General features: G+C 48.9%; 1 protein-coding gene and 1 pseudogene across 2 annotated transcripts; one reads left to right on the top strand and one right to left on the bottom strand.

The window, feature by feature from the left end:
- Positions 1-919: 919 nt before the first annotated feature.
- On the bottom strand, positions 920-1,014 carry LOC116571226 (annotated as a pseudogene).
- A 4,699-nt stretch (positions 1,015-5,713) lies between these two features.
- Positions 5,714-14,980, top strand: DNAJB5 (DnaJ heat shock protein family (Hsp40) member B5). 2 transcript variants are annotated; one of them, XM_032307092.1, is made up of 5 exons: positions 5,714-5,863; positions 6,710-6,854; positions 9,202-9,446; positions 12,821-13,422; positions 13,552-14,980. In XM_032307092.1, exons 2-5 carry the CDS (start codon positions 6,787-6,789, stop codon positions 13,783-13,785), a joined length of 1,149 nt encoding a protein of 382 aa, XP_032162983.1. In that variant the 5' UTR covers positions 5,714-5,863; positions 6,710-6,786; the 3' UTR covers positions 13,786-14,980. The 2 variants fall into 2 exon arrangements, with proteins under 2 accessions (XP_032162983.1, XP_032162984.1); XM_032307093.1 differs by lacking the exon at positions 5,714-5,863 and having other exon boundaries at positions 6,660-6,854.
- The last annotated feature ends 8,195 nt before the right edge of the window (positions 14,981-23,175 follow it).

Here is a 23,175-nt window from a genome sequence, read left to right as displayed (position 1 = left end):
CACCTCAAGCAAACAGCTGCTGTGTAGTCTAGCATTATCCCCTTTCCACCCTGGAAACAGACACATAAGCAGCCAGTCCTGTAGCCACTGTAGTAGGATTTCTAACAACCTGCACAATTCATCCCATTCACTCACATAGCTCCCATTATCTCTCCTCCCTGGAATTTTCAAATGGAGGTCCATCAGGCTCAGGACAGCTTGAGATCTTAAGGGTCTCTTCTGTCTCCAAATTCAATGAAGACAAAGCATTAGGACAGAAAAAGAGACGTAAAAACTGGGCCTCTGGACCCTAATGAAAAGCAAGATTTTCCTACCCTCGGGGCCGCGGTCTTGGTGAACTTCAGATCCTCTTAGGATTGTTCCTCCTCCTGCTACTTGTTCCCAGGGCTGGCTGGAGCTCGGTTACATAAACTTCCACTGACCCTGCCCTGCTTTGGGTCAAATGAAATCCTCTTACCTCTAGAGGAAGTCATTCCTCAAAGGAGAAAGAGCAGCTGCTAAATTTGCTAAACATGGAATAGAGTTCTCTCTCCCACCCTATGCAAAGTGTTTGTTGAAGTTGGACCTTGCTGAACTTGTTTCCTCATCTGTAAAAGTCTGGGAAACAATTCTTGTCCTGTCTCCTGGGCTGACAGTCAAGTGAAGACAGAGAGTTTGGTAAGAGGAACTATAAGGCATTCAGTGAGCAGCAAGGATTTCTGGCCCTATCTAAAAGCTGTGCACATATCATCTTCCATCCACCCACAATCACAGGCATAACCCAGGGGGTACCACTAATGTCCTCTGTCCACAGTGCTGAAGTCATAGCTGAGACGGTGAGGTATCTTCAGTCCCTTTTTTTTTTCTTTTTTGGGAATATACTAATTTATTCATATATACACTCACTTTACATTATTATATTTTAACATTCATCAAAACCAAAAATATAGAACACTTCATGAATTTGCATGTCATCCTTGTCCAGGAGCCATGCTAATCTCTGTATGGTTCCATATGTGCTGCTGAAGCAAGCACTTCAGTCCCTCCTATCCCACTTTTAAGTAAACATAAATGTAGAGAATTGCAGGCCCAAAGATTGTCCTAAAATACAAAAAGTATTGCAAAAATGTTTCATTTTTTTTCCAAGTATCTTCGTTTTTAAAATAAATATAACACTCCTTTCAAAATCATAACATTTGGGCAATTGTACACTTGTAGCATTGTACAAAGGGGCAAGATGTGATCCAGCAGCTCAGGAAGAGGAGGTTATAGTCTTCACTTGATATGGAGGAACAGTACGAGGGAGCTACCAAAAAAACTGATGTAACATGAGGCTATGTAGGAAGAAGTTCAGAGTCAGATGCGAAAGGCCGGCTGGCTCATTTGTACACTCCACCAGCACTCCTGGAAAAAGCTAATCAGACCCAGGCACCATGAACTGAAACCCAGCCAAGGGAGCATACTCTTAGGGGCTGGAAGGGAATAAGGCAGAGGAGGAACCCATGAAGGCCTGAGAGGTGTCTCATCCTGGAGAGGAGCAGACTTCAGGGATGTAAATGTAGATGGGACTGATGAGGTAAATGTGACCTCAAAAACAGAGCTAAGACCAAAGGTGGAGGAGAGGCAGATTTTTTCTCAATAGGACAAAAAGGTAACTGGATACCAGGGAAGGTAGTGAAGCTGTATAGGATAGAAATGTTGAGTTTGGGGTGGGATACCTTACCAGGTATACAGTCCTCTTGAGATTTGTGATACCTATAAATGATGAAGCACCTTCTGGTGTATGCCCAGCCCTAAGCCCAGCTGAGATACAGGCAGATTCAAGATTTTACAGACCCAAGAAACTTAATTTCTTTAGTTCAACATCATAGACTGACTGTTGTGCCTCCAGCTCTGGGTCCTGACCTGAGAGAAAAGAGCCAAGGTCTCAATACACCTAATACCCCCTTCCCAGATGGGCTCTGGAAAGCCGGCCTCTAGAACCTGATGTTGCACGCCATCTGCTGGTCATTTCTAGCATTATTCTCTAACTTCCAAGGCAAGAAATAACCCTTAAGGTACTACTACTGGTCAGTGTAGGTTTAGACCAGGTGAGAACCAGGGAGTTAGATCGCTGGTCAGTGTCCAGTCAGCGAACAGGACCAGAACTGAATCTGCAGTTGAATTCAAGTAGGATTAAGGCTCATCCATGTCTAGAAAGGGCTTAGGCTAGTGTTGAGTTTGGGGAACTGACTGGTCCAGGACTAAGGCCAAGGTCAGTTACTCAGGTGAGGTCAAAGTTGGTACTCTGTGTGAAACTGAATTCTGGGTTCAAGTGTCAGCATGAAGTATGTATCCAGGTGAGATGCTAAGAGTCTGACTTCAGGAAGAAGTCAGTCAGCTTTCAGGGGTCAATGTAGCATTCCGATAGCAGGTGAAAGCATCAGGTAGTAAGTACCAGCCACAGGAGAACTCAAGCAAAGACATTGCAAGGGGAGAAGTATAGGGTTGGGGGACAGAATGAAGTAGTCACTAATTTCTAAGGACCTCCCAACTTTAAAGATGGTAAAGGGCAGGCTAGAGCCACGGTCCTCTCAGAAGGTGGATCCCTATATTTCAATTCCAGCTTCCTGTGAAAGCCCCCCACCAACAATAGTATTGCCACTTACAAGTCAAAGGTTCAGTTTGGGGACAGGAGAGGTCCAAGGACCAGTCGGGTCACCACAGAAAGCGCAGCTGTGGGGGTAGTCTTCCTTCCCCCCAACTCCTGTTCTCTGTTTCTACTGGCAACAGGGCCTAGCAGCCTCCCACACCTAGACCTTAGCAACCGTGGGAGCCCCTGGCAACTGCTGCCATGGCGACAAGACAGGGAACTAAGAATGGGCTGGGGGGGAGCACTTCCTCTGGAGCCTTCAGGATATGTGCAAGATAGGGGGCTCCCCCTCCCATACACAGTCTGGGAGGGAACATGTGCTCCTGTCTAAACACCTCCTCACTGGCACCCACCCCCGCCCCTGCCCCCAGGTTCCGGTTCCCTCAGGGTGAGAAAATGAGGGACACCTAGGGTTATGACGTCTTCATAGGAAGGGAGGAGAATGAGGGTGTTCAGAACAGACATGATCACGGGTTCATGCATGCACTGGCAGTCAACGTGTCAATATGCATGACACGGTTCATCACAGGGACACAGACCTACATGGTCATTTAATCACACATGTATATTAACACAAAATCACATATACAACAAATAATACACAATCAGGCATATTACCTCACAAAAATATTACACGGATATACACAGACACACTTTCACTTACAAATCACACTACAGATACAACAGTACAAATAAGTCTCAATCAGACTTGAACATCAAACAGATGCACTCACACATCCAGATACCTGGAACATACAGAGTAACGGTTAACTCTGCTGAGCAATAACTACATACCAAGCTCAGAACTACATGTATTGCATGTGTTACCTTAATTAACCCTCACAACAACCCTATGAGGTACTGCTCTTTTCTATACCTGTGATACAAAGAAAGAAATGAGGCACAGATGTGGCAAGCAATCTCACAAGGTCAACAGAGCCTACATTCTTACACCTATGCCACATTGTGCACCCTGGTTCCTAATGCACACCTGATACCCAGGGCAATAGGACCCAGGGTGAAAATAAAAACCCAGCAGACAATGGAATCCATGCTACCAGCACCTGAAGGCAAGGCCCTGCACCCCCAAAGGTCTAAGCCCACAATATAGCATTAGCAGGGACCAGGTAATGGCCAATGACTAAACTCTGCCTCCGTGTTGGCACAAGCAAGGCTGGAGGAGGCAAAATAGACAGAACTGGAATAGGAAGAAGTAGAGCCACCCACAGCCTGGGCCCCCATTGCGTCTGGAGGGGGCAGAGTGAGATCCCCCAGACTGAAGTAGCCAGTATCGGTCCTGAGCCCCCTCATCCTACCTTGCCCATCTCCATGTCACACTACTATTCCATTCCTTCATCATCCCATTTCCCCTCCCTTCTAGTCTTTGTTTCCCACTTCTTCCCTTCTCAGGGCCCCTCCTTACCTTCCACCCTATCTCTTCTCCCCTCCTCTTCCCATCCCCCTCACCCCATCTATCCTCCCTCTTCTCATTTCCCTCATTCCACCTATTCTCTATCCTCTACCCCAGTTCCTTTCCTTACGTCACAGCTCACACCCCTTTACATCTGGGATCACCACGGTGAGTACTGGAAAGAAGGCAGATAATGGAGAATATGCAGACCCGACCTTGGAACCCCCCAGATCTCTCTCCTGCTCTGCTCTGTGGCCCAGGTACTGATGTTCTCCAAGCCTCAGTTTCCACCTCTCTCCAGATTGCATGAACTCATGAGTGTCCAAACTGTTTCTGGGAAACACTTGGACACTCTGGCAAAGAGAGAGAGGTAAGAGCTTCTGCCCTGGCCCTTCCTTTGTCCTCAAACCTCCCAAGAACTCCTTCTCCTTCCTCACCCCCGGATAACCCCCTCCCCACCCCCGCTCCCTGTAGCACAGATGGTCCTGGGAGACAGTGACGTGGGCGCCAGGCACCGTGTCTGCTCAAGCGTCGGCTTCCGCTGGCTACCGCCTCCGCAGCCCTGCCTGCTCTGAACACCGGGGACACTAGGGCTGAGATGTAACGGGGGGAGAGAGGGGGTTGGGATTGAGATGGGAGATTCTGAGTGCGTTAAAGAAATTATGTGGAGCTGAGATGAAGGGTTAAAGGGGAGAGTTAGGATAGAACAGATCATACAAGTAGATAACGGATTAAGAATAGGATGAAACGGAAGATGCGGAGGGGGGCGGGGGGCAGGAGATAATATCCAGCCAAGAAGAGGGGCAAGAAAGGGTGGGCTAACATTTGGGAACTCAAAGGGGAAGTAGGATGAAAGATTACAGAGAGAACGTTAATGAGAATTGTGGGGGTTGCTGAGGAGGGGCTGCTCACAAGGGAGCTGGGATGAGAGGATTATACAGAGGATGAATAGGGGACTCACAAAGGGAATGAGGAGGCGCTAAACCTGGAAACAACTACCAGTGTAAATTACAAAGGAGAAAGCGGAAGGGTGCTTAAATTCTGCATGTCTATCGGGGTCTGTTTTGTTAGGTCACCTCAGGTTAATTCTGGGTCAAGATAAGGTAAAGCTGAATCAGATCTGGTCGAGGTCAGTTCACAGCCCGGATGGAAGACAGGTAAGAAGGGGTGACCTTTTGACCCTGGTCCAGACTACACCTCGCAAAGCGCACTGTTCTCTCCCCTACCCTCCTAAATCAAGAAAGGAAAGAATGCCCAGAAATCACCGCCAACTGGTAGGCAGTTTTCCTTTAAGGCTGCCTTTGACGTTACACAGGTTCCAGAAGGTTCTCCCGGGATTCGAGCGGTGGCCAGTACGTCCCACCTTCTCAAACCCGAGATTGGACTAATATAGTTGCCCCCAGTCTCGGGTCTGAGCCCGATAGACCAACCAATAAAATCAAAGGGCGCCTAGAGTTGCCGCCCTCTGTTCCTTTCACCAATGACACGACGAGCTAGCGAAGAGGTGTGGTTGACTGATCCCAGAGTGCACCAATCAGACGGACACCAATCACTGCCCGGAATGTGTGCGCGTGTGGCCGGGTGACAGGGGCGGAGAATGGGCGGCTATCACGAAGGCACTCGTTGAAGGCTGTCCAATTACAGCGGAGGCTGGGTTGAGTGACGGCCAGGCCGCGCAATGGGCGGCGCGGAGGCGGAGCCGTGGGGGCGGGTTCCCCGGCCCGCTGTCTGCGGCCGGCGGGCAGGCGACTCCTGTCCCGAGTGGAGGCGGCGGAGCCGGAGCCAGGGGAGGGGGCAGCGGCTGTCTGACGGACCGCGGTGGCGCCCGCAGCTCCTCACTGGTGAGGGCACCGAGCCAGGACTCAGGGGTCCCGGGAGCGGGGGCGTCGCGGAGCCAGGGGTCCTGGTGTAGAGGGTGGGGGAAACGGGGGGAGGCGCTGGGACACTGAAGGCCCATCGTTTCTTCTGCCGTGGTGGTGCGGGGACTGGGGTCTGCAAGTGCTCGATGTCTGCGACCCTCTTAACAGGGGGTAGCCAGCGTCTGAGCTGGGGGGAGGGTCGGGCCGGGTCGGATTGGGTTCCGCCGGCGGAGGCGTTTCTGAGCCAGCCCAGCCTGTCAGCGCCGGTGACATCACCGACCACCCTCCCCCGCCCGAGCCCCTTCCCCTCCCTTCCCCTCCTCTCCTCGCCGCGCCTTTTGTCCGGGGCGAGCTCGGCTCTGCCCCGCCCCTCCCCGCCCATCTGAGAGGGAGGAGACTCCGGGTCAGTGACTTCATTGAGTAGGTTCTCGGGGATTGGGGTCGGATCCTCCCTGGAGAGAGGCGAGAGGAACTCACCGCCTCTCAGGCACTCACAATCACACCTGCCACAGGTACACAGGCTGCCACTAGCAAGCACACGCTTGCCACTGCCAGCCTTACTGTCACACTGCCATACAGCCATTCATACAGACATTGCTGCACCTGAGAGCAGGTGGCTGCTGGACCCTATTCCTTCACTCTCCACACCTGGGGATCAGGTCTAGCTCCTGCTGCACCGGACAGGACTTGCTGGGCAAGTGCCTCTGAGAACCTGAGGAGGTGGCTTCCAGAGCTGCAGCTTTCCAAGCAGGCTCCTGTGGAGCGATCAGAGGTGAGGGGCTGGGCTGGGCATGTTTAAGCGCACAGTGCTCTCCTGCCCATCCCCAGCAGCACCCCCACTACAGGCCCGAGGAGCTTTCCGGAGCTTCCCACACTTCTGGGGAGAAGACTTCTTAGCCAGCTTGATGTTTAAAATTCAGCTGGAGCCCTTAAAACTTCGAGCGTGGACGCTGAATGGGTTTGTAAAGTTCCGGTAAGTCCCTCTGGAGAAGGGCACTCATATCCCTACCACGTCAAATTCTCCATATCATATCCCCCTTCATTGCCAACCATATCATCCTCATCCCATCCCCATTACATGTAAGAACCCCCCTCCTACCTCACCCTTACATCTGAATGAACTGCACCCCTTGTCATTCATCTCCTATACCAAACCTTTTGGGCATCCATCCATTTTCCACAGACATCTTCTCCAGTGTTTCAACTCTCTACATCTCTCTCTCAACCCACTGGTAACCCATTTTCCACCTCCGTCGTTTCCATTTGTCATCCCTTGTCCCCTTCACCAGTAATTCATTTTCTGTCTCAACCATTCCCCTCCCTATACAGGCCTTCTTGCTATTTCTCATTTTTCACTCCTGCCTCTACATGAACATCCTCTTCATTCTTCTCCATCCAAGGCAGTGCCATGCCATGGGGTTCCTTTGTCATTCCAACACGTGGCTTGTGGGTATGGGGAGGGAGGGAGAGAGGGAGGAAAGGAAGAGGAAAAAGGCAATTCCTGAAAAAGCTTGCTCTGTGTCTGTGGAGACAAGAGAATTGTAGGTCTAGAATGCTTATCAGGTGAGTGCCAGGAAGGAAGCTGGCCTGATAAGGAGGTAATACAGGGACAGCAAGAGGAGGGTGGGAGCACTGGCAAGCTGTTCCACTTGCCCTCTGCCTAGAAGCTGCTGTGGCTCTCTGTGGGCACCCTCTTGGTGTACTAAGGTTCCTTCCCAGTCCTGGGGTGATGGGGAGAAGGTGTGGGCTGAGGCAGAGATGGCAGACCACCCCCAGTTCCCTTTCAGACGGCTTTTACCGCTGCTTCCGAAAATGGCTGCCCACCCCCAGATGCTCTTCTCTCACTCTTGCAACCCCAGCTTCCCCCACCAGGCGTGACATGCTGGTAGGGGGATAAGGGGGAGTACCCGCCTTTATGGAGCCTTTTCTTCATCAGAGTGAGGTGACTCCCAGAACCATGAGTCAACTCAGCCACCTGCAACAGGCCCTGTGGGAGCAGGAGCTAGGGCCATTGTCCCTGCCTTCCTGAGGCCTTAAGGCCTCCCGGTACCCATTACAGCCCTCATTCCTGCCAGGAAACCCTGTATACCTGACTGAAGCAGTCAGAGGCAGAAAACCAGACCTCAGCTATGGCTGCCAGCCCAGGACATTGCTAGAAAGACTCTGATTTTCTGGGCTTTGGTAGGGGTTGGCCAAGCCACTGAAGGCCTAGAGAATGTCTTCTGGCCATCTCCCCAGCTACAGAACAGTCCCCTTCCCTTCCTATCCACTACGTAGTCAGTGGTGTAGGGGGATTAGGGTGAAGAATGAGGGCCCTATGTTTCTGCCTCACAAAACAAATGCCCCTGCATCTAACTTAGAAGGAACTATCAGAGGAGTGTGAACCTGGCCCTGGGCCAGATCCTGAACCACTGGGCAGGTGAGAAGGAGGGACTGGTAGGGAAGGGAAGGTATTAAGGAAATAGTATTTAGTGCCTAACTGTTCTGACAACTAAGGTTAAGAAAGGCCCTATGCCCAGGATGCTTTTGTTCACTAACACTAGTGCTTAGATGGCAAAGACATGTCTTCACAAACATTTTGTGTGTAGACACTGGAAAATGAGTAAAGGGAACTGTTGCCCTGGTTGGAGGAAGGACAGTGTCATCTCCCTGCTAATCAGGGAGTTAGAAACACCAGTTTCCAAAGGCTATGAGTCATCCTCTGATCTGAGTCACACGTGAGGCTTAGCATTATCTGGGGAGCAGGGACAAGGAGGCCTGGGGTCTTCACTAGTGGAGAGGACTCCAGGCACCCACACCCTGACTCAGCCTGGCTGGCCAGGACAGCTGGCTAAAGACCGGGCCTGTCCCTAGTCCTGGGCCACTGCCCCAGCTGCCCTTAGCCCGGGCACCATGCCTGAGGAGTGGCGTAAAAGACCACAACGCTCAGTGACCTCACCCAGCACACTGATCTTTGCCAGCTTCTGTGTGTGGGCCTGTCAGTCCAGGGTGCCACCTCATGCAGCAGGACCTCTCAGGGGTCCTCAGTCTGGCCCAAGGACCTGGGCCTTAGCCTAGCCCCTAGAAGGCCACAGCCCCCAGCTTCTTGCCGGGAAAATCCAGGAGCTGACGAAAAAATCACAGAATCCTAGAATGTCAGAGCTGGAAGAGATCATCTAGTCCAAACCTTTCATTTCACTGATGGGGAGACAGAGGCCTACAGAACAGGCATGACCTGCTGAAAGTCACAGTGAGTCACTTAGAGATTATAGGATCATCAGGAACAGGGCTAGGTCAGGAGGGAAGAGGGGCTTCAAGGACTGCCCCTGGGTTTCTTTCAGAAACAAGGAGACAAGTGCCGGTCCAGTGGCTGTGATGGGAAAGGACTATTACAAGATTCTTGGGATCCCATCGGGAGCCAACGAGGATGAGATCAAGAAAGCCTACCGGAAGATGGCATTGAAGTACCACCCAGACAAGAACAAAGAACCCAATGCGGAGGAGAAGTTTAAGGAGATTGCAGAGGCCTATGATGTGCTGAGTGACCCTAAGAAACGGGGCCTGTATGACCAGTATGGGGAGGAAGGTAAGAGGACAGTGCTCCAGTCTGATACTGGACCCCTGTCCTTGTCTGGGGTGCTGGGTAACCCAGTTCTCATAGGCAACTGGAAGCTGAGGAGGGGGTGAGGGAGGCAAGGGTACTTAGCACTGACACCTGGAGGAGAGAAGAGACCACCCACTACCCAGCCTTGGCTTACCATAGTTCTCCCCACTTCTCTCTAACCCTCTCCCTCCTCAAATTCAGGCCTTAGAGACTTCTGGAGTCAGGAGCAGAGGCCTTCCCCCTCCCATTTTGCCCTCCCAGCCTTATTAGTCCAGTCTGAAGTCCCAGCCACTTCATTGGCTGACAGGGAATGTTAGGGAGAAGGAGTGTGTGCGGTTTGGCGGTCTGAGGACAGAGCATTTACATTCATCAGCATCAAAGTTTGGCCCTTAAGCAGCCTGGGAATTAACCACTGGAGCTCTGATATGGAGAGATGATCTTCCCCTTCCTTGCCCACTTCAAGCCAGCATAATGGAGGGGGAGCTTTGCCTCCCGGAGGAAGTGGCAGGGATCCAAGGATGGAAGGGGAACTGCTGCTGGCATCTTGCCACCCTCCCTGAAGTAGCTGATGGCCTCGCACAGGGTGGCAGGAAAGGCCCAAATAAAGCCTCTGAGAGGGCGGCCCCTCCCAGTACATCCCACAGGCATGAGGTAGCTGCTAATTCTGGGCCTGCCCCTCAGGGCCGCCTGCCACCCGCCAGCCACAGGCACCTGTTAGGCTATATTAAGAGACGTTGCCACAGCTGAAGACTCTCCTTCCCAAGAGGAACTGTCCTTCCTGCCCAAGAGCATCTACCTTTCTTCCACATTCTCCTCCTCACTCTCCCCACTCCAGCGTCAAAGCTAGATGGGCTAATGATACGTACTGTACTTGCTACAGAGTGTGCTCCAAAGTGTTCTTTTCCTCTCCTCCTCGCTTTGTGTCCCATGTTAGCCTCTCTGCACCCCAGTCCTCCCAACCCCACTCCTCATTCTCCATGCCACCAGTTCCTTCAGTTTTAACCCGCTCACCTACTAGACTTGCCAGCTCCCACATTCACAGACATCTGCTGGAATCCCCCAGTGTTCTCTCAGCTAAGACATTTTTCTCTCTGGGGTGGAGGGGGTGGGGAAGAGGGAAGCAGTGTACACACCATGCCACCGTGTGACCTGTCGAGAAATTACACTCCTTTTTTAAAAAAATTTTTTTAAGATTTTATTTATTTATTTGACAGAGAGATAGATCACAAATAGGCAGAGTAGCAGGCTGAGAGAAGGAGAAGCAGGCTCCTTACTGAGCAGAGAGCCCGATGCGGGGCTTGATCCCAGGACCCTGGGACCATGACTTGAGCTGAAGGCAGAGGCTTAACCCTCTGAGCCACCCAGGCGCCCCTAGGAATTGTACTCTTTTCTCCACTTGGCCTCACCTTTATTAGCAGAAGAGCTACCCAGAAACTTCACCCCGCCTGCATGACCAAGCCTGAGTGAAGGGCAAAGCTCAGCCCCTAGGACCAGACACTGGGTTCTGCTGTCAATCTACAGCCCAGGAGGTCTCCAAAGAATGCAGCACAACCTTAAGGAGAAACCCAGGGCCCAGGGAAGGAGAACCAGCCTTGAAAATGTGGGTTATATTTGTTGGCCCTGCCCCGGCCCCAAGAGCCAGCCAGCAAAAGTGTGCACAGAGACTCTCTGCACAACCCTGGCTGGGGACAAGTTGTTCCCAGCTTGGGAAAGGGAGTGGTCACTGCCACTGCAACAGGGATCCCTACAGAGAAGTTTCCCCTCTTGCTGTTACCAGTCCAACCTCTTTCTCTCACTGAGCTCTGGCAAGCTTCTTGAACTTACCTGATAATCAGACCCTCAGTATAAGCAAAGAACAGACCCTGAGTCTCAGGGGAGGGATGAAGAGACAGCTGCCACAAATCTCTGAACTGCCTGACACTTGGCCTCTCTAATGAAACCTAAGTCTGTCCTTGCGGTCCCAGGAAATAAGAGGCTAATTATTTTAGGCTTAGACTTCCACAGCCAATTGAAATTCGAGATAAAAAGCCTCAAAGAGAAGAGTCCTTCCCCTAGCCTGTGCCCCACCTGAGTCTACACATTGTAGATCCTTTCTCAGTGGTAACCCCCTCCCTCACTCCTCCCCACACCCCACCCCATCACCACCACTACCATCCCCCCATGAAGGCTGCCTCCAGCAATCTGAGCTCTGTAGGCAGGACCTGACTGTGAGAGAGCAGCTAGGGCCACTACCCACAACGTGCCAGCACATTCGCACATTTTGGCTGCTCTGACACCAGGTATAGGATGTGGGGCTTGGTGTTGTAGAAGTCCAAGAAGCATTATTCCCATTTGTATTTTGTGTCTGTCCAGTGTGTGAACAGCACCCCTGGAGTTGTACAATACCATGAGCTCTGAGTGTGGAAGCAAAACATCTGAAAACTTTTTCTAGAGAAACAGCTCCTTGGGGCACCTGGGTGGGTCAGTTAGTTAAGCATCTGACTTTGGGTCCGGTCATGATCTCAGGGGTCCTGGAATCAAGCCCCCCCATCCTCCCCCCTCATCCAGCCCCTTTGTGTCCAGGCCCTGTGTCCAGTTCCCCCCCCCCCACTCCACCATAGGGCTCCCTATTCAGCAGGGAAGCTGCTTGTCCCTCTCCCTCTGCCCCTCCCACCCCCCCACCCCCAGCTCATGGGCACGCTATCTCTCTCTTACTCTCTCATATAAATAAAATATTTTTTAAACAGAAAGAAAGAAAAAGAAATAGCTCCTCATCTCCAAGCTAATGAGCTTTCCTGCTTTTTGGGGCCCTCCTGATTTCCCATTTGGGTAGGAGTCAGGAAGAAGAACAACACTAGAAGCAGAATGAGCGTGGGCTTCCTCCTGGACGGTATCCCCACATTATTTGGGACAGGTCACTTATAGCTTCCTGTACAGTTAAATCCGGTCCAGTTGCCTCTCACTCTGTTTGTCTTAGGAAATAAACAAAGATTTGGGAGTCAGGTATGACTGTAATGTGATCCCAGGCCAGCCACTGAAGGCTTTGTGAGATATCTTTGGGTCATGGAGACATGGAAGAGAGTACATGACTGGAAGTCCTATCCTCCAAGTCTTCTAGCTTTGGCTTTTCTACCCGTTAGGTAACTCAGCTTCTCTGAACCTCCTGATGTGCTTTATTATTAAACATATAATTAAGAATAGAAATTAATCTTATCAAATTCTGGCATACTGGCATACTCTGTTATGCCAGTCCTCTTTATGCGAGTTGAAGGGGGCTTCTTTCTCTAGGCCCATGAACTAGGAGCTAGAGGGCAGGGGGCGGAGATTGGGGTGGAGCCAGGACCAGCCACACTATGCCTAACTTCTCCTCCCTCCAGGCCTGAAGACTGGCGGTGGTTCATCAGGTGGCTCCAGTGGCTCCTTTCACTACACCTTTCATGGGGATCCCCATGCCACCTTTGCCTCCTTCTTTGGTGGCTCCAACCCCTTCGATATCTTCTTTGCCAGCAGCCGGTCCACTAGACCATTTGGTGGCTTTGACCCAGAGGACATGGATGTGGATGAAGATGAGGATCCATTTGGTGCCTTTGGCCGCTTTGGCTTCAATGGGCTGAGTAGGGGTCCAAGGCGAGCCCCAGAACCACTGTACCCTCGGCGCAAGGTACAAGACCCACCTGTGGTGCATGAGCTGCGGGTGTCCCTGGAAGAGATCTACCACGGCTCTACCAAGCGCATGAAGATCACAAGGCGGCGCCTCAACCCTGATGGGCGAACTGTGCGCACCGAGGACAAGATCCTACACATTGTCATCAAGCGTGGCTGGAAGGAAGGCACCAAGATCACCTTTCCCAAAGAGGGTGATGCCACACCTGACAACATCCCTGCTGACATTGTCTTTGTGCTCAAAGACAAGCCCCATGCACACTTCCGCCGAGATGGCACCAACGTGCTCTACAGTGCCCTGATTAGCCTCAAGGAGGTAGGGCTTGGGTCAGGTTGTGTGTGTGTTGGGGAGGGGAGGGAAAATGGGCATTCTTTCCTCGCTTCAATCTTTTCCTCCTTTCCCACTCTGTGCCACCTTTTCCTCACTCTGCCTCATTTTCCCCAGGCGCTGTGTGGCTGCACTGTGAACATTCCCACTATCGATGGCCGGGTGATCCCATTACCCTGCAATGATGTCATCAAGCCAGGCACCGTGAAGAGACTCCGTGGGGAGGGCCTTCCCTTCCCCAAAGTGCCCACCCAGCGAGGAGACCTCATTGTCGAGTTCAAAGTTCGCTTCCCAGACAGATTAACACCACAGACACGACAGATCCTTAAGCAGCACCTACCCTGTTCTTAGGCTCTGCCCCAGCCAGCCCAGAGTCTACCACAGCAATACCCCCTACACTCACCCCACCCAGTGTGCACCCAGCTTGGTGTCCGCCGGACACGGGCAACTTTTTCTAAAATGGAAAAAAAAAAAAAAAAAAAAAAGCCACTGGGTTTCAGGAACATGTTCCTGTCCCTGAACCTTTTCAGAGCTGGGCTGCCTTGGGGAAGTGGGTGGGAGGTGGGGAGAGCTAGCCCAGGCCTGGGGTCAATTTTCATGTCACTTGTTTTGAATCCAGTAACCACGCCAGTGGCTGGAGAGTGACCTGAGTGCTACTTGAAGATACAGAGATTCCCTGTCCATGCCTGTAAATAGCATGTCCTCTTTCCCCTCTCAGCTTTGCTAATACCTCTCCTCTCCCTTCTCTTCAGCTTCCTCCTACTGGGGGATGAAGAAGATAGAAAGGGCACTGCTTCCCCACCCCCACCCCACCCCTAGGTCCACAGTGTCTAAGGTTAATGCACACATACTCACTCACACAAAGCACTCACCTAGAGCTATCTGTGCCTCTCCGGAGTCAAGATAAGAAGGGAAGGTCCGTAACCCATGAACCGGGCCACTGAGCACGAGACACTTTTCATTTGGGGCAGGAAGGTGAACAGGAGGGCCCTTGGCAGCCTCCCTGAGAGCTTCCCTGCCCAGATCCCACAGAGCTGAAAGTTCTGTCCTCCCTGCTGCTCTCAGGAGTGTGCAAGGTGGGGGGAGGGGAAGAGGGCCTGCTGTATTAAGGCTAAGAGGTAGGGGGCAAGGTCCATCTCCCAGCCTTCATCAGGAAGGGAAAGGGCTTTGGGGTCAGGTGGCAGCTATTCCCCACCAAGAGATTCAGGGTCACAGGTTTCTCCCCACACCTCTGAACTCAGGGCCTAGCCACCCCCAAACTTCCAAATCCCACTTTTGTGATATGTGAAGCTACTTCTTTCTTACCCTTCATGGAGACTGCGTGGGAGAATTTCCAGCCCTTTGATGTCTGTTACCCCACCCCACTCCCACAGTTGTAGAAAGGTCAAATAGTGAAGAAGCTAGGGAAGATGGCTTCAGCCAGGTCCTGGGGTGGGGTCTTTAGGTTTTCTCACTTTGACAAGCCCCTGAATGTTTTTATAGTAGTTTTTTTGTATTTTTTTGTAATGACAGTATTATGAAAAAAAATAAAGTATTTTAAAAATAAGCCATCTGAGCAGGAACAATGAACCTGGGATGGGGGCAGATGTGAAGTACCACTCAACTTCCCTCCAGGGCCCTGGTCACTGCAGAGAAATCCTGGAAGTCCCACAATATAAGGTGAAGCGGACCCCTTCCTTCCTCTAAGCCTAGGCTCCTGGGATTTCTAAAACCTATACCCCAAACACAGCAGAGCAGAAGACACCACTCAACTATTAGAAGAAACAAATCTATTTAGAAAGAATAAATATCCTTGGTTACGAGAAATAGAGACTATCCTCTTTGAAGGATGTGCTAGCATGAGAAGTAATATATCTTCTCTACGGGGACTGGAATTTTCCTTTGAGAAAAATGTTCCTCCTACGAGGGGATAAAGGAGGACTTTCTGGCAACTAGAAGAGAATCATCCCCACAGACAGAGCCTGGGGCAGTGGAAAAAGCGATTAGAGGTAGCTGGCTGGTGTCTCTGGCCCATGCTGGCAGGGCATGGCTGGGGTTGCAGGCTCCCTAGAAGGCATGAACACTGTTGCTGATCCTTAAATCTTACAGTTTTCTGAGGATGTTTGTCCTTGTCTCTGAACTACTTATCCCTGCTGAGACAACTCTGATCCTCATGGGCTGCATACGGCCTGCCCGATGCACTTGTCAGTCTCCTTGGATCTGGGTAAGGAGGGGACCCATAGTTGTAGGAATGCCCACCTGCAGGCTGGGCCTGGGCCTGGACTTCCTCCTGATGCTGACTTTCTTCCATGCCTGAGCCCCGGATTCTTCTTCAAGATCAAGCCTACAAGTACCGTGCCCTCCTAAGCTTCACAGTGCCATGAAGACACCTCTGCCTTTACCGGGGCCTAGGCTCCATACAGAGGCTAACACAAACTAAGCTTTAACAAGGAACTTCTGTCCTTGCCTTTTCCCCTGGGACAATGCCAGTGAAAAAGCTTATCATCCTTTTACCTATGGTACTTTGGGGAGGAGCCTGTTCCTTCCACTGCAGAAACCAAGGGGTCTTGTTCACAAAGGTGTCTGCAAATTTCCTGGCCTGGGCAGGGAGATCCCCAACCCTGCATCCGCTACTCTGGGCTTTCTTGTTTTGGGTCCCCTAGGTTGTCCCTCTTTGCTTGGGACTAAATTATTGTCCTGGCTCTCTCCCGAGGCCTGAAGCTTTGGGATCCAGGTCTGCTGAGCCAGACTACTTCCTCTGGCTTCAGTGTGTAAATGTAAGACCTGGGAAACTGTTGTATCTCACTGAGCACTCTCTGGGGATAAGCTTATGAGTCCTTAAAAGCCAGGCTATCTGAGGCCAGGGGCACTCCTGTGAGAAAACCCTGAAGCTGGTTCTGCTGCTCTAACTGCAACTTGAGCCTTTCCCGTCTTAAAGGTTGCGTGGGGGATTTTGGTCATTTAATGCCTGTGTAACCCTACACACACACACACACACACACACACACACACACACACACACACATCCCTCCCAACATAAAAGTCAAGATAGTAAAAGAGCTAATGGAAAGACTAGTTTAAAAAAAAAAAAAAAAAAAAAAAAAGACTAGTTTTGCCAGGTCCTGGGCAGGGGCGTCTTAACTCACTTTGAGAAGCCCCTTAAGCCTTTTATAGTAGTGTGTGTGTATATGTGTACAATTTTGTAATGACAGTACTGTGACTGTCATTTGCTCATTTGTATGACAGTAACATGTTCTTTAAGGTCTGGCCATCCTGAATCTTAGGCAGCCATCACTCTTGGTGGTAGGGGCCATTCCTTGGTCACTGGAGCTCCTTGACCACTCACATAGCCATTTAGCTTCTGAGCATCTCCCAGCTCACTGACTCAGAACACCTTAGCATTTGGAGTCTTCTTGGACTTCACTATCTTCCTAGACTATTTGACCCTTGAAGGAATCCCTAAATTAATCTCCAATATCCTTTTCCCAAGTGGAGACTCCAAGAAGATGCTCCCCTCTGTGGCCATCCCCCTCCAGACACTCCTCCTCTGCATTTGGAGCACTGCTTCTCCATGGCTGGAGTCTGTGGGTACATAACTCCACTCTTAATCCTTGGGTCATCATTTGGAAGTGACTCTGGACTGCCTCTCTTATCCCCCATACATTTGCATTCTGCCATGATTTGTCCAAAATGAGGGGCAAAAGTTTGTCTGCTCTTCTTCTTGGACTGAGGGTCCTATGTGAGCCAGAACCAGCATCTTAGGGCCTTCTGGCTTCCTTGCTCACAGGAAGCAGGGAAAGAACTATACAAGGTAAGGGCTGAATCTTTTGTGATCAGCCTTTCCTTTGACCTACACAAGGGTTTCTTTCAAAGAGCTATGCAACCTTGGCTTAGCCATTCCCAAAACGTGTGGCTGAGAAAGAAAAGTGGACCAGGGAAGAAATCATGATTGGGTCTCCAACAATGTAACAGTTTTATGATTCAAGGACCTGGTGAGGTAAGCTCTACCTCTGCAGCACCCAAAATTATATAACCTGGGCTTCCTAGTGCTTAGCTAATGCCTACCTAGATCAAGGAAGGGAAGATACCTTTCAAGAGGTATTCAGCCAGTGTTCCTGACTCATTGAGGATACCAAATTTCCAGTTTCTAAGCAGCTGTAAGATTTCCCAGGAGGAAGCAAATGTATAATAGGCAGCAAGCCATGAACAATACATACCTAAAGGGATCCCACTGTGACAGACTTGTCCCAGCTTCCTGTCCAAGTAAACCAATGTATTTTCCAGTTGCTTCCAATTTAGTTTCTCTTTTGAACACCTTGAAAAGTCATTTTCTGACCAATTCTCTCAATGACTCAACAAGTCACTTTTTATCTCCTCTACAGAATCAGCCCCAAAGCCTCACTAGATAGCTTTCTGAACTCCTTGATAGATAACAATTCTGTGATAGGTCTTTTCTAACTATGCCTCAGACTCTTTCCTTGGTCATTCCCTAACTGGAACTTTGTGGCTTCCTCACATAGGAACTTCCTGGGTGTCACAATCCAATCTTCCTTAGAGCCTTGCTGCTTTGGCTCATAAACACATAGGGCTGTGAAAGTCTATGATTGTTCCTTAGCTGAGATTTGTCTGTTGGTTGCCACGAGGCTGCATCAATACCAGAGACTCTTGGATCATGCAAGCCAAGACCCACCACTGTCACATGGACTCTTTCAAAGGTGATGCACTCTAGTTGGTTCCAAATATTATTGCTTATAGTAAATTCTCTAGGAAGAATGGAAATTGCCACATAGGTCTGAGAGGCCAGGCTATACTGAAAAAGATTAAAACTCACAAATCTACAAATCACTTCTGTAACGGGTATTAAATTTCATTTGAGGTGAGAGATTGTACCTCATGCTGGATTCTAGGAAAGGATACCCCAGAGATCCTAATCTGGGATGAAAAAGAAAGTAGTAGGAGTGGGAGCAAGGGTTGAAGTTTGGCTTGAGGTAGGGGCTGGTAATGAAGCAGGGTTCAGGGCTGGGGGAGCACTGGGGAACCTGTAGTCTGAATTTTAACTGAGGGGTGGAGGAGTGGGCCTTAGAAATTGTACCACAGTGGTGCCTGGGTAGCTCAGTCGGCTGAGCATCTGGTTCTTGGGTTTTGGCTCAGGTCATGATCTCAGGGTCGCAAGACAACCCCGCCTGAGCTTCTGCACTAGGCTTGCAGCCTGCTTAAGAAGAATCTTAATCTTTCCCTCTCCCTCTGCCTCTACCCGCCCACCACTCACTCTCTCTCAAAACAAACAAAAAAATTTTTAACTACTGATTTTTAAAATGATGGGCATATATTACTCTGATTAAAAAAAAAAAACTAATTTGGGGTGTCTGGGTGGCTCAATGAGGATTAAGCCTCTGCCTTCGGCTCAGGTCATGATCTTAGGGTCCTAGGATTGAGCCCTGCATCGGACTCTCTGCTCAGCAGGGAGCCTGTTTCCACCTCTCTCTCTGCGGGCCTCTCTGCCTACTTGTGATCTCTGTCTCTCTGTCAAATAAATAAATAAAATCTTAAAAAAAAAAAACCTAATTTTAAAAATAACCAAGAAAAAAAGCAAACAGGTGTTTGATAGAGATTGAATTATAAAAATTCCACATAGGGGCGCCTGGGTGGCTCAGTGGGTTAAAGCCTCTGACTTCGGCTCGGGTCATGATCCCAGGGTCCTGGGATCGAGCCCCATGTCGGGCTCTCTGCTCGGCGGGGAGCCTGCTTCTCTTCCTCTCTCTGCCTGCCTCTCTGTCTACTTGTAATCTCTGTCTGTCAAATAAATAAATAAAATCTTTTAAATTAAAAAAAAATCTCCACATAAATTCCATGTGGATGGAACTGGATAGTACTACACTGAGTGAAATAACTCAATAAGAGAAAGACAAATATTATACAGTCTCAGTCATATGCAGAATACAAGAAACAGTGCAGAGGATCATAGGGGAAGGGAGGGAAAACTGAATGTGATGTCATCAGAGAGGGAGATAAAACATGAGAAACTCTTAATTATAGGAAACAAACTGAGGGGGTACCTGGGTGGCTCAGTTGGTTAAGCAACTGCCTTCAGCTTGGGTTATGATCCTGACGTCCCAGGACTGAATCCTGCATCAGGCTCCCTGCTCAGTGGGGAGTCTGCTTCTCCCTCTGACTCCTCTGACTCTCTCCCCTCTCACACGCACTCTCTCTATCTCTCACTCTCTCTCAGATAAACAAATAAAATTAAAAAAAAAAAAAGGAAACAAACTGTTGCTGGAGGGGAGGTTGGTAGGGGGATGTGGTAGCTGGATGATGGGCATGAACGACAGCATGTGACTTGATGAGCACTGGGTGTTATATGCAACTGATGAATTACTGAATGCTACATCTGAAACTAATGATGTACTCTATGTTGGATAATTGAATTTAAATTTCAAAAAAATCTCCAAGTAAGCCTGAAATAATCCAATTTAAAAAATGAAGTCTATAAGATATCCATCTCTGACATTTAGCTAGTCTAGGTATTATGAAATGTCCTCCCACTGCAAAACACCCAAATGCTGATAAATTAGAGCAAATACACTTTTAAGAGCATTGCTGAGCTTATAAAAAAGTAAGGGAGGGCACCTGGGTGGCTCAGTGGGTCAACGCCTCTGCCTTCGGCTCAGGTCATGGTTCCAGGGTCCTGGGATCGAGCCCCACATCAGGCTCTCTCCTTGGCAGGGAGCCTGCTTCCTCCTCTCTCTCTGCCTGCCTCTCTGCCTACTTGTGATCTCTGTCAAATAAATAAATAAAATCTTAAAAAAAAAAAGTAAGGGAAGCTTTCAGTAAACAAAAAAAGAAGAGAGAAAAAGAAAAAGACAAATAAAAGAGAGAGGAGCGGGCACCTGGTTGGCTCAGACCACAGAGCATACAACTCTCGATCTGCAGGTTGTAAATTCAAGCCCCATGTTGAGTGCAGAGAGTACTTAAAAATGAAATCTTAAGAGAGAGAGAGAGGGAGGGGCGCCTGGGTGGCTCAGTGGGTTAAGCCTCTGCCTTCAGCTCAGGTCATGATCCCAGGGTCCTGGGATCAAGCCCCGAATCGGGCTCTCTGCTCGGCGGGGAGCCTGCTTCCCATCTCTCTCTGCCTCCTTCTCTGCCTACTATGTGATCTCTGTCTGTCAAATTTTAAATAAATAAAATTCTTTTAAAAATTAAAAAAAAATTTTAAAAGGTTTGGGGGGAGGAAAGGAAGAAGGAAGGGAGGAAGCAGGGGAGATGAAAGAAGGAAGGAAGAGGGCGCCTGGGTGGCTCAGTGGGTTAAGCCACTGCCTTCGGCTCAGGTCGTGATCTCAGGGTCCTGGGATCGAGTCCCGCATCAGGCTCTCTGCTCAGCAGGGAGCCTGCTTCCCTCTCTCTCTCTCTCTGCCTGCCTCTCCATCTACTTGTGATTTCTCTCTGTCAAATAAATAAATAAAATCTTTAAAAAAAAAAAAAAAAAGAAGGAAGGAAGAAAAAATTCTAGAGCCAAAATTAGATGGAAAGCCAACACTGTCACCAGGGCTGCCTTAGGAATATGCCCAAACCAGAAACCTAAAGCTTTGCTGGTTATCAGCCCCACTGAGGAATAGTGTTTAGATTTAACAAAGGGAGCTGAATCTAAGGACAGCACATAAAGCACCCAAAAGGACTATATCTTGAAGATATAAACAGAAAAATCTACATGCTAGTAACAAGAATCAACAAGAAAATCAATTTGTTTCTGGTGACACTAAGAATGGGGAGGAGAGACTGATTTGAAAAATAGACAAAGTCTGCAAAACTGAGTGGAAAGACTAACAACATTAATGTTAATGATTTTCCCTAATAATTTATAATCATAATCCTAGTCTCACGCAATCCTGGGATTTGAATTTATACCATACTCACAGAATGAGAAATCCCAATACAAGAAATAGAAACAGTTCCAAGTTCTTCAAGATTCATAAAGCTAAAACTGAACCAAATATGAGCTCCTAATAATACATATATCAAACATATAAGGAATAAGACCTCCAAAAGCCAAAGTCCAGAGAAACTACAAACAGAAAAATAAGACATGTTCAGACTGCAGATACTGAAATTATAAGAAAAAGCACACAAAGTAAATAGATTTAAAGTGTTTTAAGTGAAAAGACAGAGATCATCTCTATGCAGAGCAGAAAGAAAGAACATTTAGACCTACCTGGATCTTCAGGGTAGGTTACCTAAGGAGATAATGTCTGAATTAAGACAGAAGGACATTTAAGAATTAGCCAGGTAGAAAAAAGGGGTGAGGGCATTCTAGAGAGAGAAATAAGAATCATCATGGGCAAAGATATGAAAGCAATAATGAGCACAGGGGGCTCAGGGGAAACTACTAACATTCTTCTTCTTTATTAGAACAAATGCAAGCAGGTAATGGCAAGATAAGCAAAGAAGTACAGAGAGATCTGTAAGTGGAGGGTTCTGTACATCATGTAGGAAATATGGCCTCACTGAAGGATTTTAAAGAGGGTAGTATCATGGTCATTTTTGGTGAGGAGAGAGGACTTAAGACAGACAAAGTTGGAGAAATGGAGATCAGCTAGGAGACAATTGCACAGTCTGTGAGAGAAATGATGAGAGCCTGAACTAATAGGATGACAATGAGAATGGGGAAGAGGGATTTAAGAAACAGCAGGTAAAATTAGCAAAAGTTGGAAAAAAATAAAGGGGGACCAGTGTAGAATGGCTCCTGTTTCTTTTCTTATAAGATTTTATTTATTTGATTGAGAGAGACACAGCAAGAGAGGGAACACAAGGGGAATGGGAGAGGGAGAAGCAGGCTTCCTGGCAAGCAGGGAGCCCAGTGCGGGGCTTGATCCCAGGACTCTGGGATCATGACCCCAGCTGAAGGCTGACACTCAATGACTGAGTCACCCAGGCACCCCGGGCTCCTGCTTCTTGCCTGGGTGATTAGGTGATACTAATTGCTTTGGGGAACACAGCAGGAAGAGCAGACTGGGACAGAAGGAGAAAATGGTTTAAGTTATTAAGATGATAGACCTGGGGTACCTGTGGGAAAATGAGCTTGGGGATGTTTAGCAAGCAACTGGGATTTACTAGACTGAAACCCAAAGAAGTCAGTGGAAGAGTTTACAGTGAGTAGAAAAGGCTTACACTAAAATATTAACTGCCTTCCTACCTTATAAAAACCTACATTTATTTAATCAACATAAAAATATGAATAGCAGGGGCACCTGGGTGGCTCAGTGGGTTAAAGCCTCTGCCTTCCGCTCAGGTCATGATCCCAGGGTCATGGGATGGAGCCCCACATCGGGCTCTCTGCTCAGCGGGGAGCCTGCTTCCTCCTCTCTCTCTGCCTGCTTCTCTGCCTGCTTGCGATCTCTGTCAAATAAATTTTTAAAAAATAATAATAAATAAATAAATATATGAATAGCAAAGTCTGAAAAGAAACATGTCAAAATGCTAGGGAAATTATCTTGAGATTGGAAGTTTATGGGATTCTTCCTTCTAGTTTTTCATATCTTCTAAATTCAATATATAATACTATCTTAACTGTTAAAAAAAAAAAAAAGGCAATATTTCTTCCTGCCTCTAGTGGGACATAGCTAAACTTCCAAACCCAAAACCTTACACACAGTAGCCCCTCAATAAATGCAGTAAAGTACCAATACCTGGGATCTGAAGGCAGATGCCTCAGATTTTCCTATCTTCTTTTTAAAATTTTATTGATTTAAGTAACCTCTGCACCCAACG

The sequence above is a fragment of the Mustela erminea genome, chromosome 12 (assembly GCF_009829155.1).
Source record: "Mustela erminea isolate mMusErm1 chromosome 12, mMusErm1.Pri, whole genome shotgun sequence".
Classification (NCBI taxonomy): Eukaryota; Metazoa; Chordata; class Mammalia; order Carnivora; family Mustelidae; genus Mustela; species Mustela erminea.
This window is presented reverse-complemented; position numbering and strand designations above follow the sequence as displayed.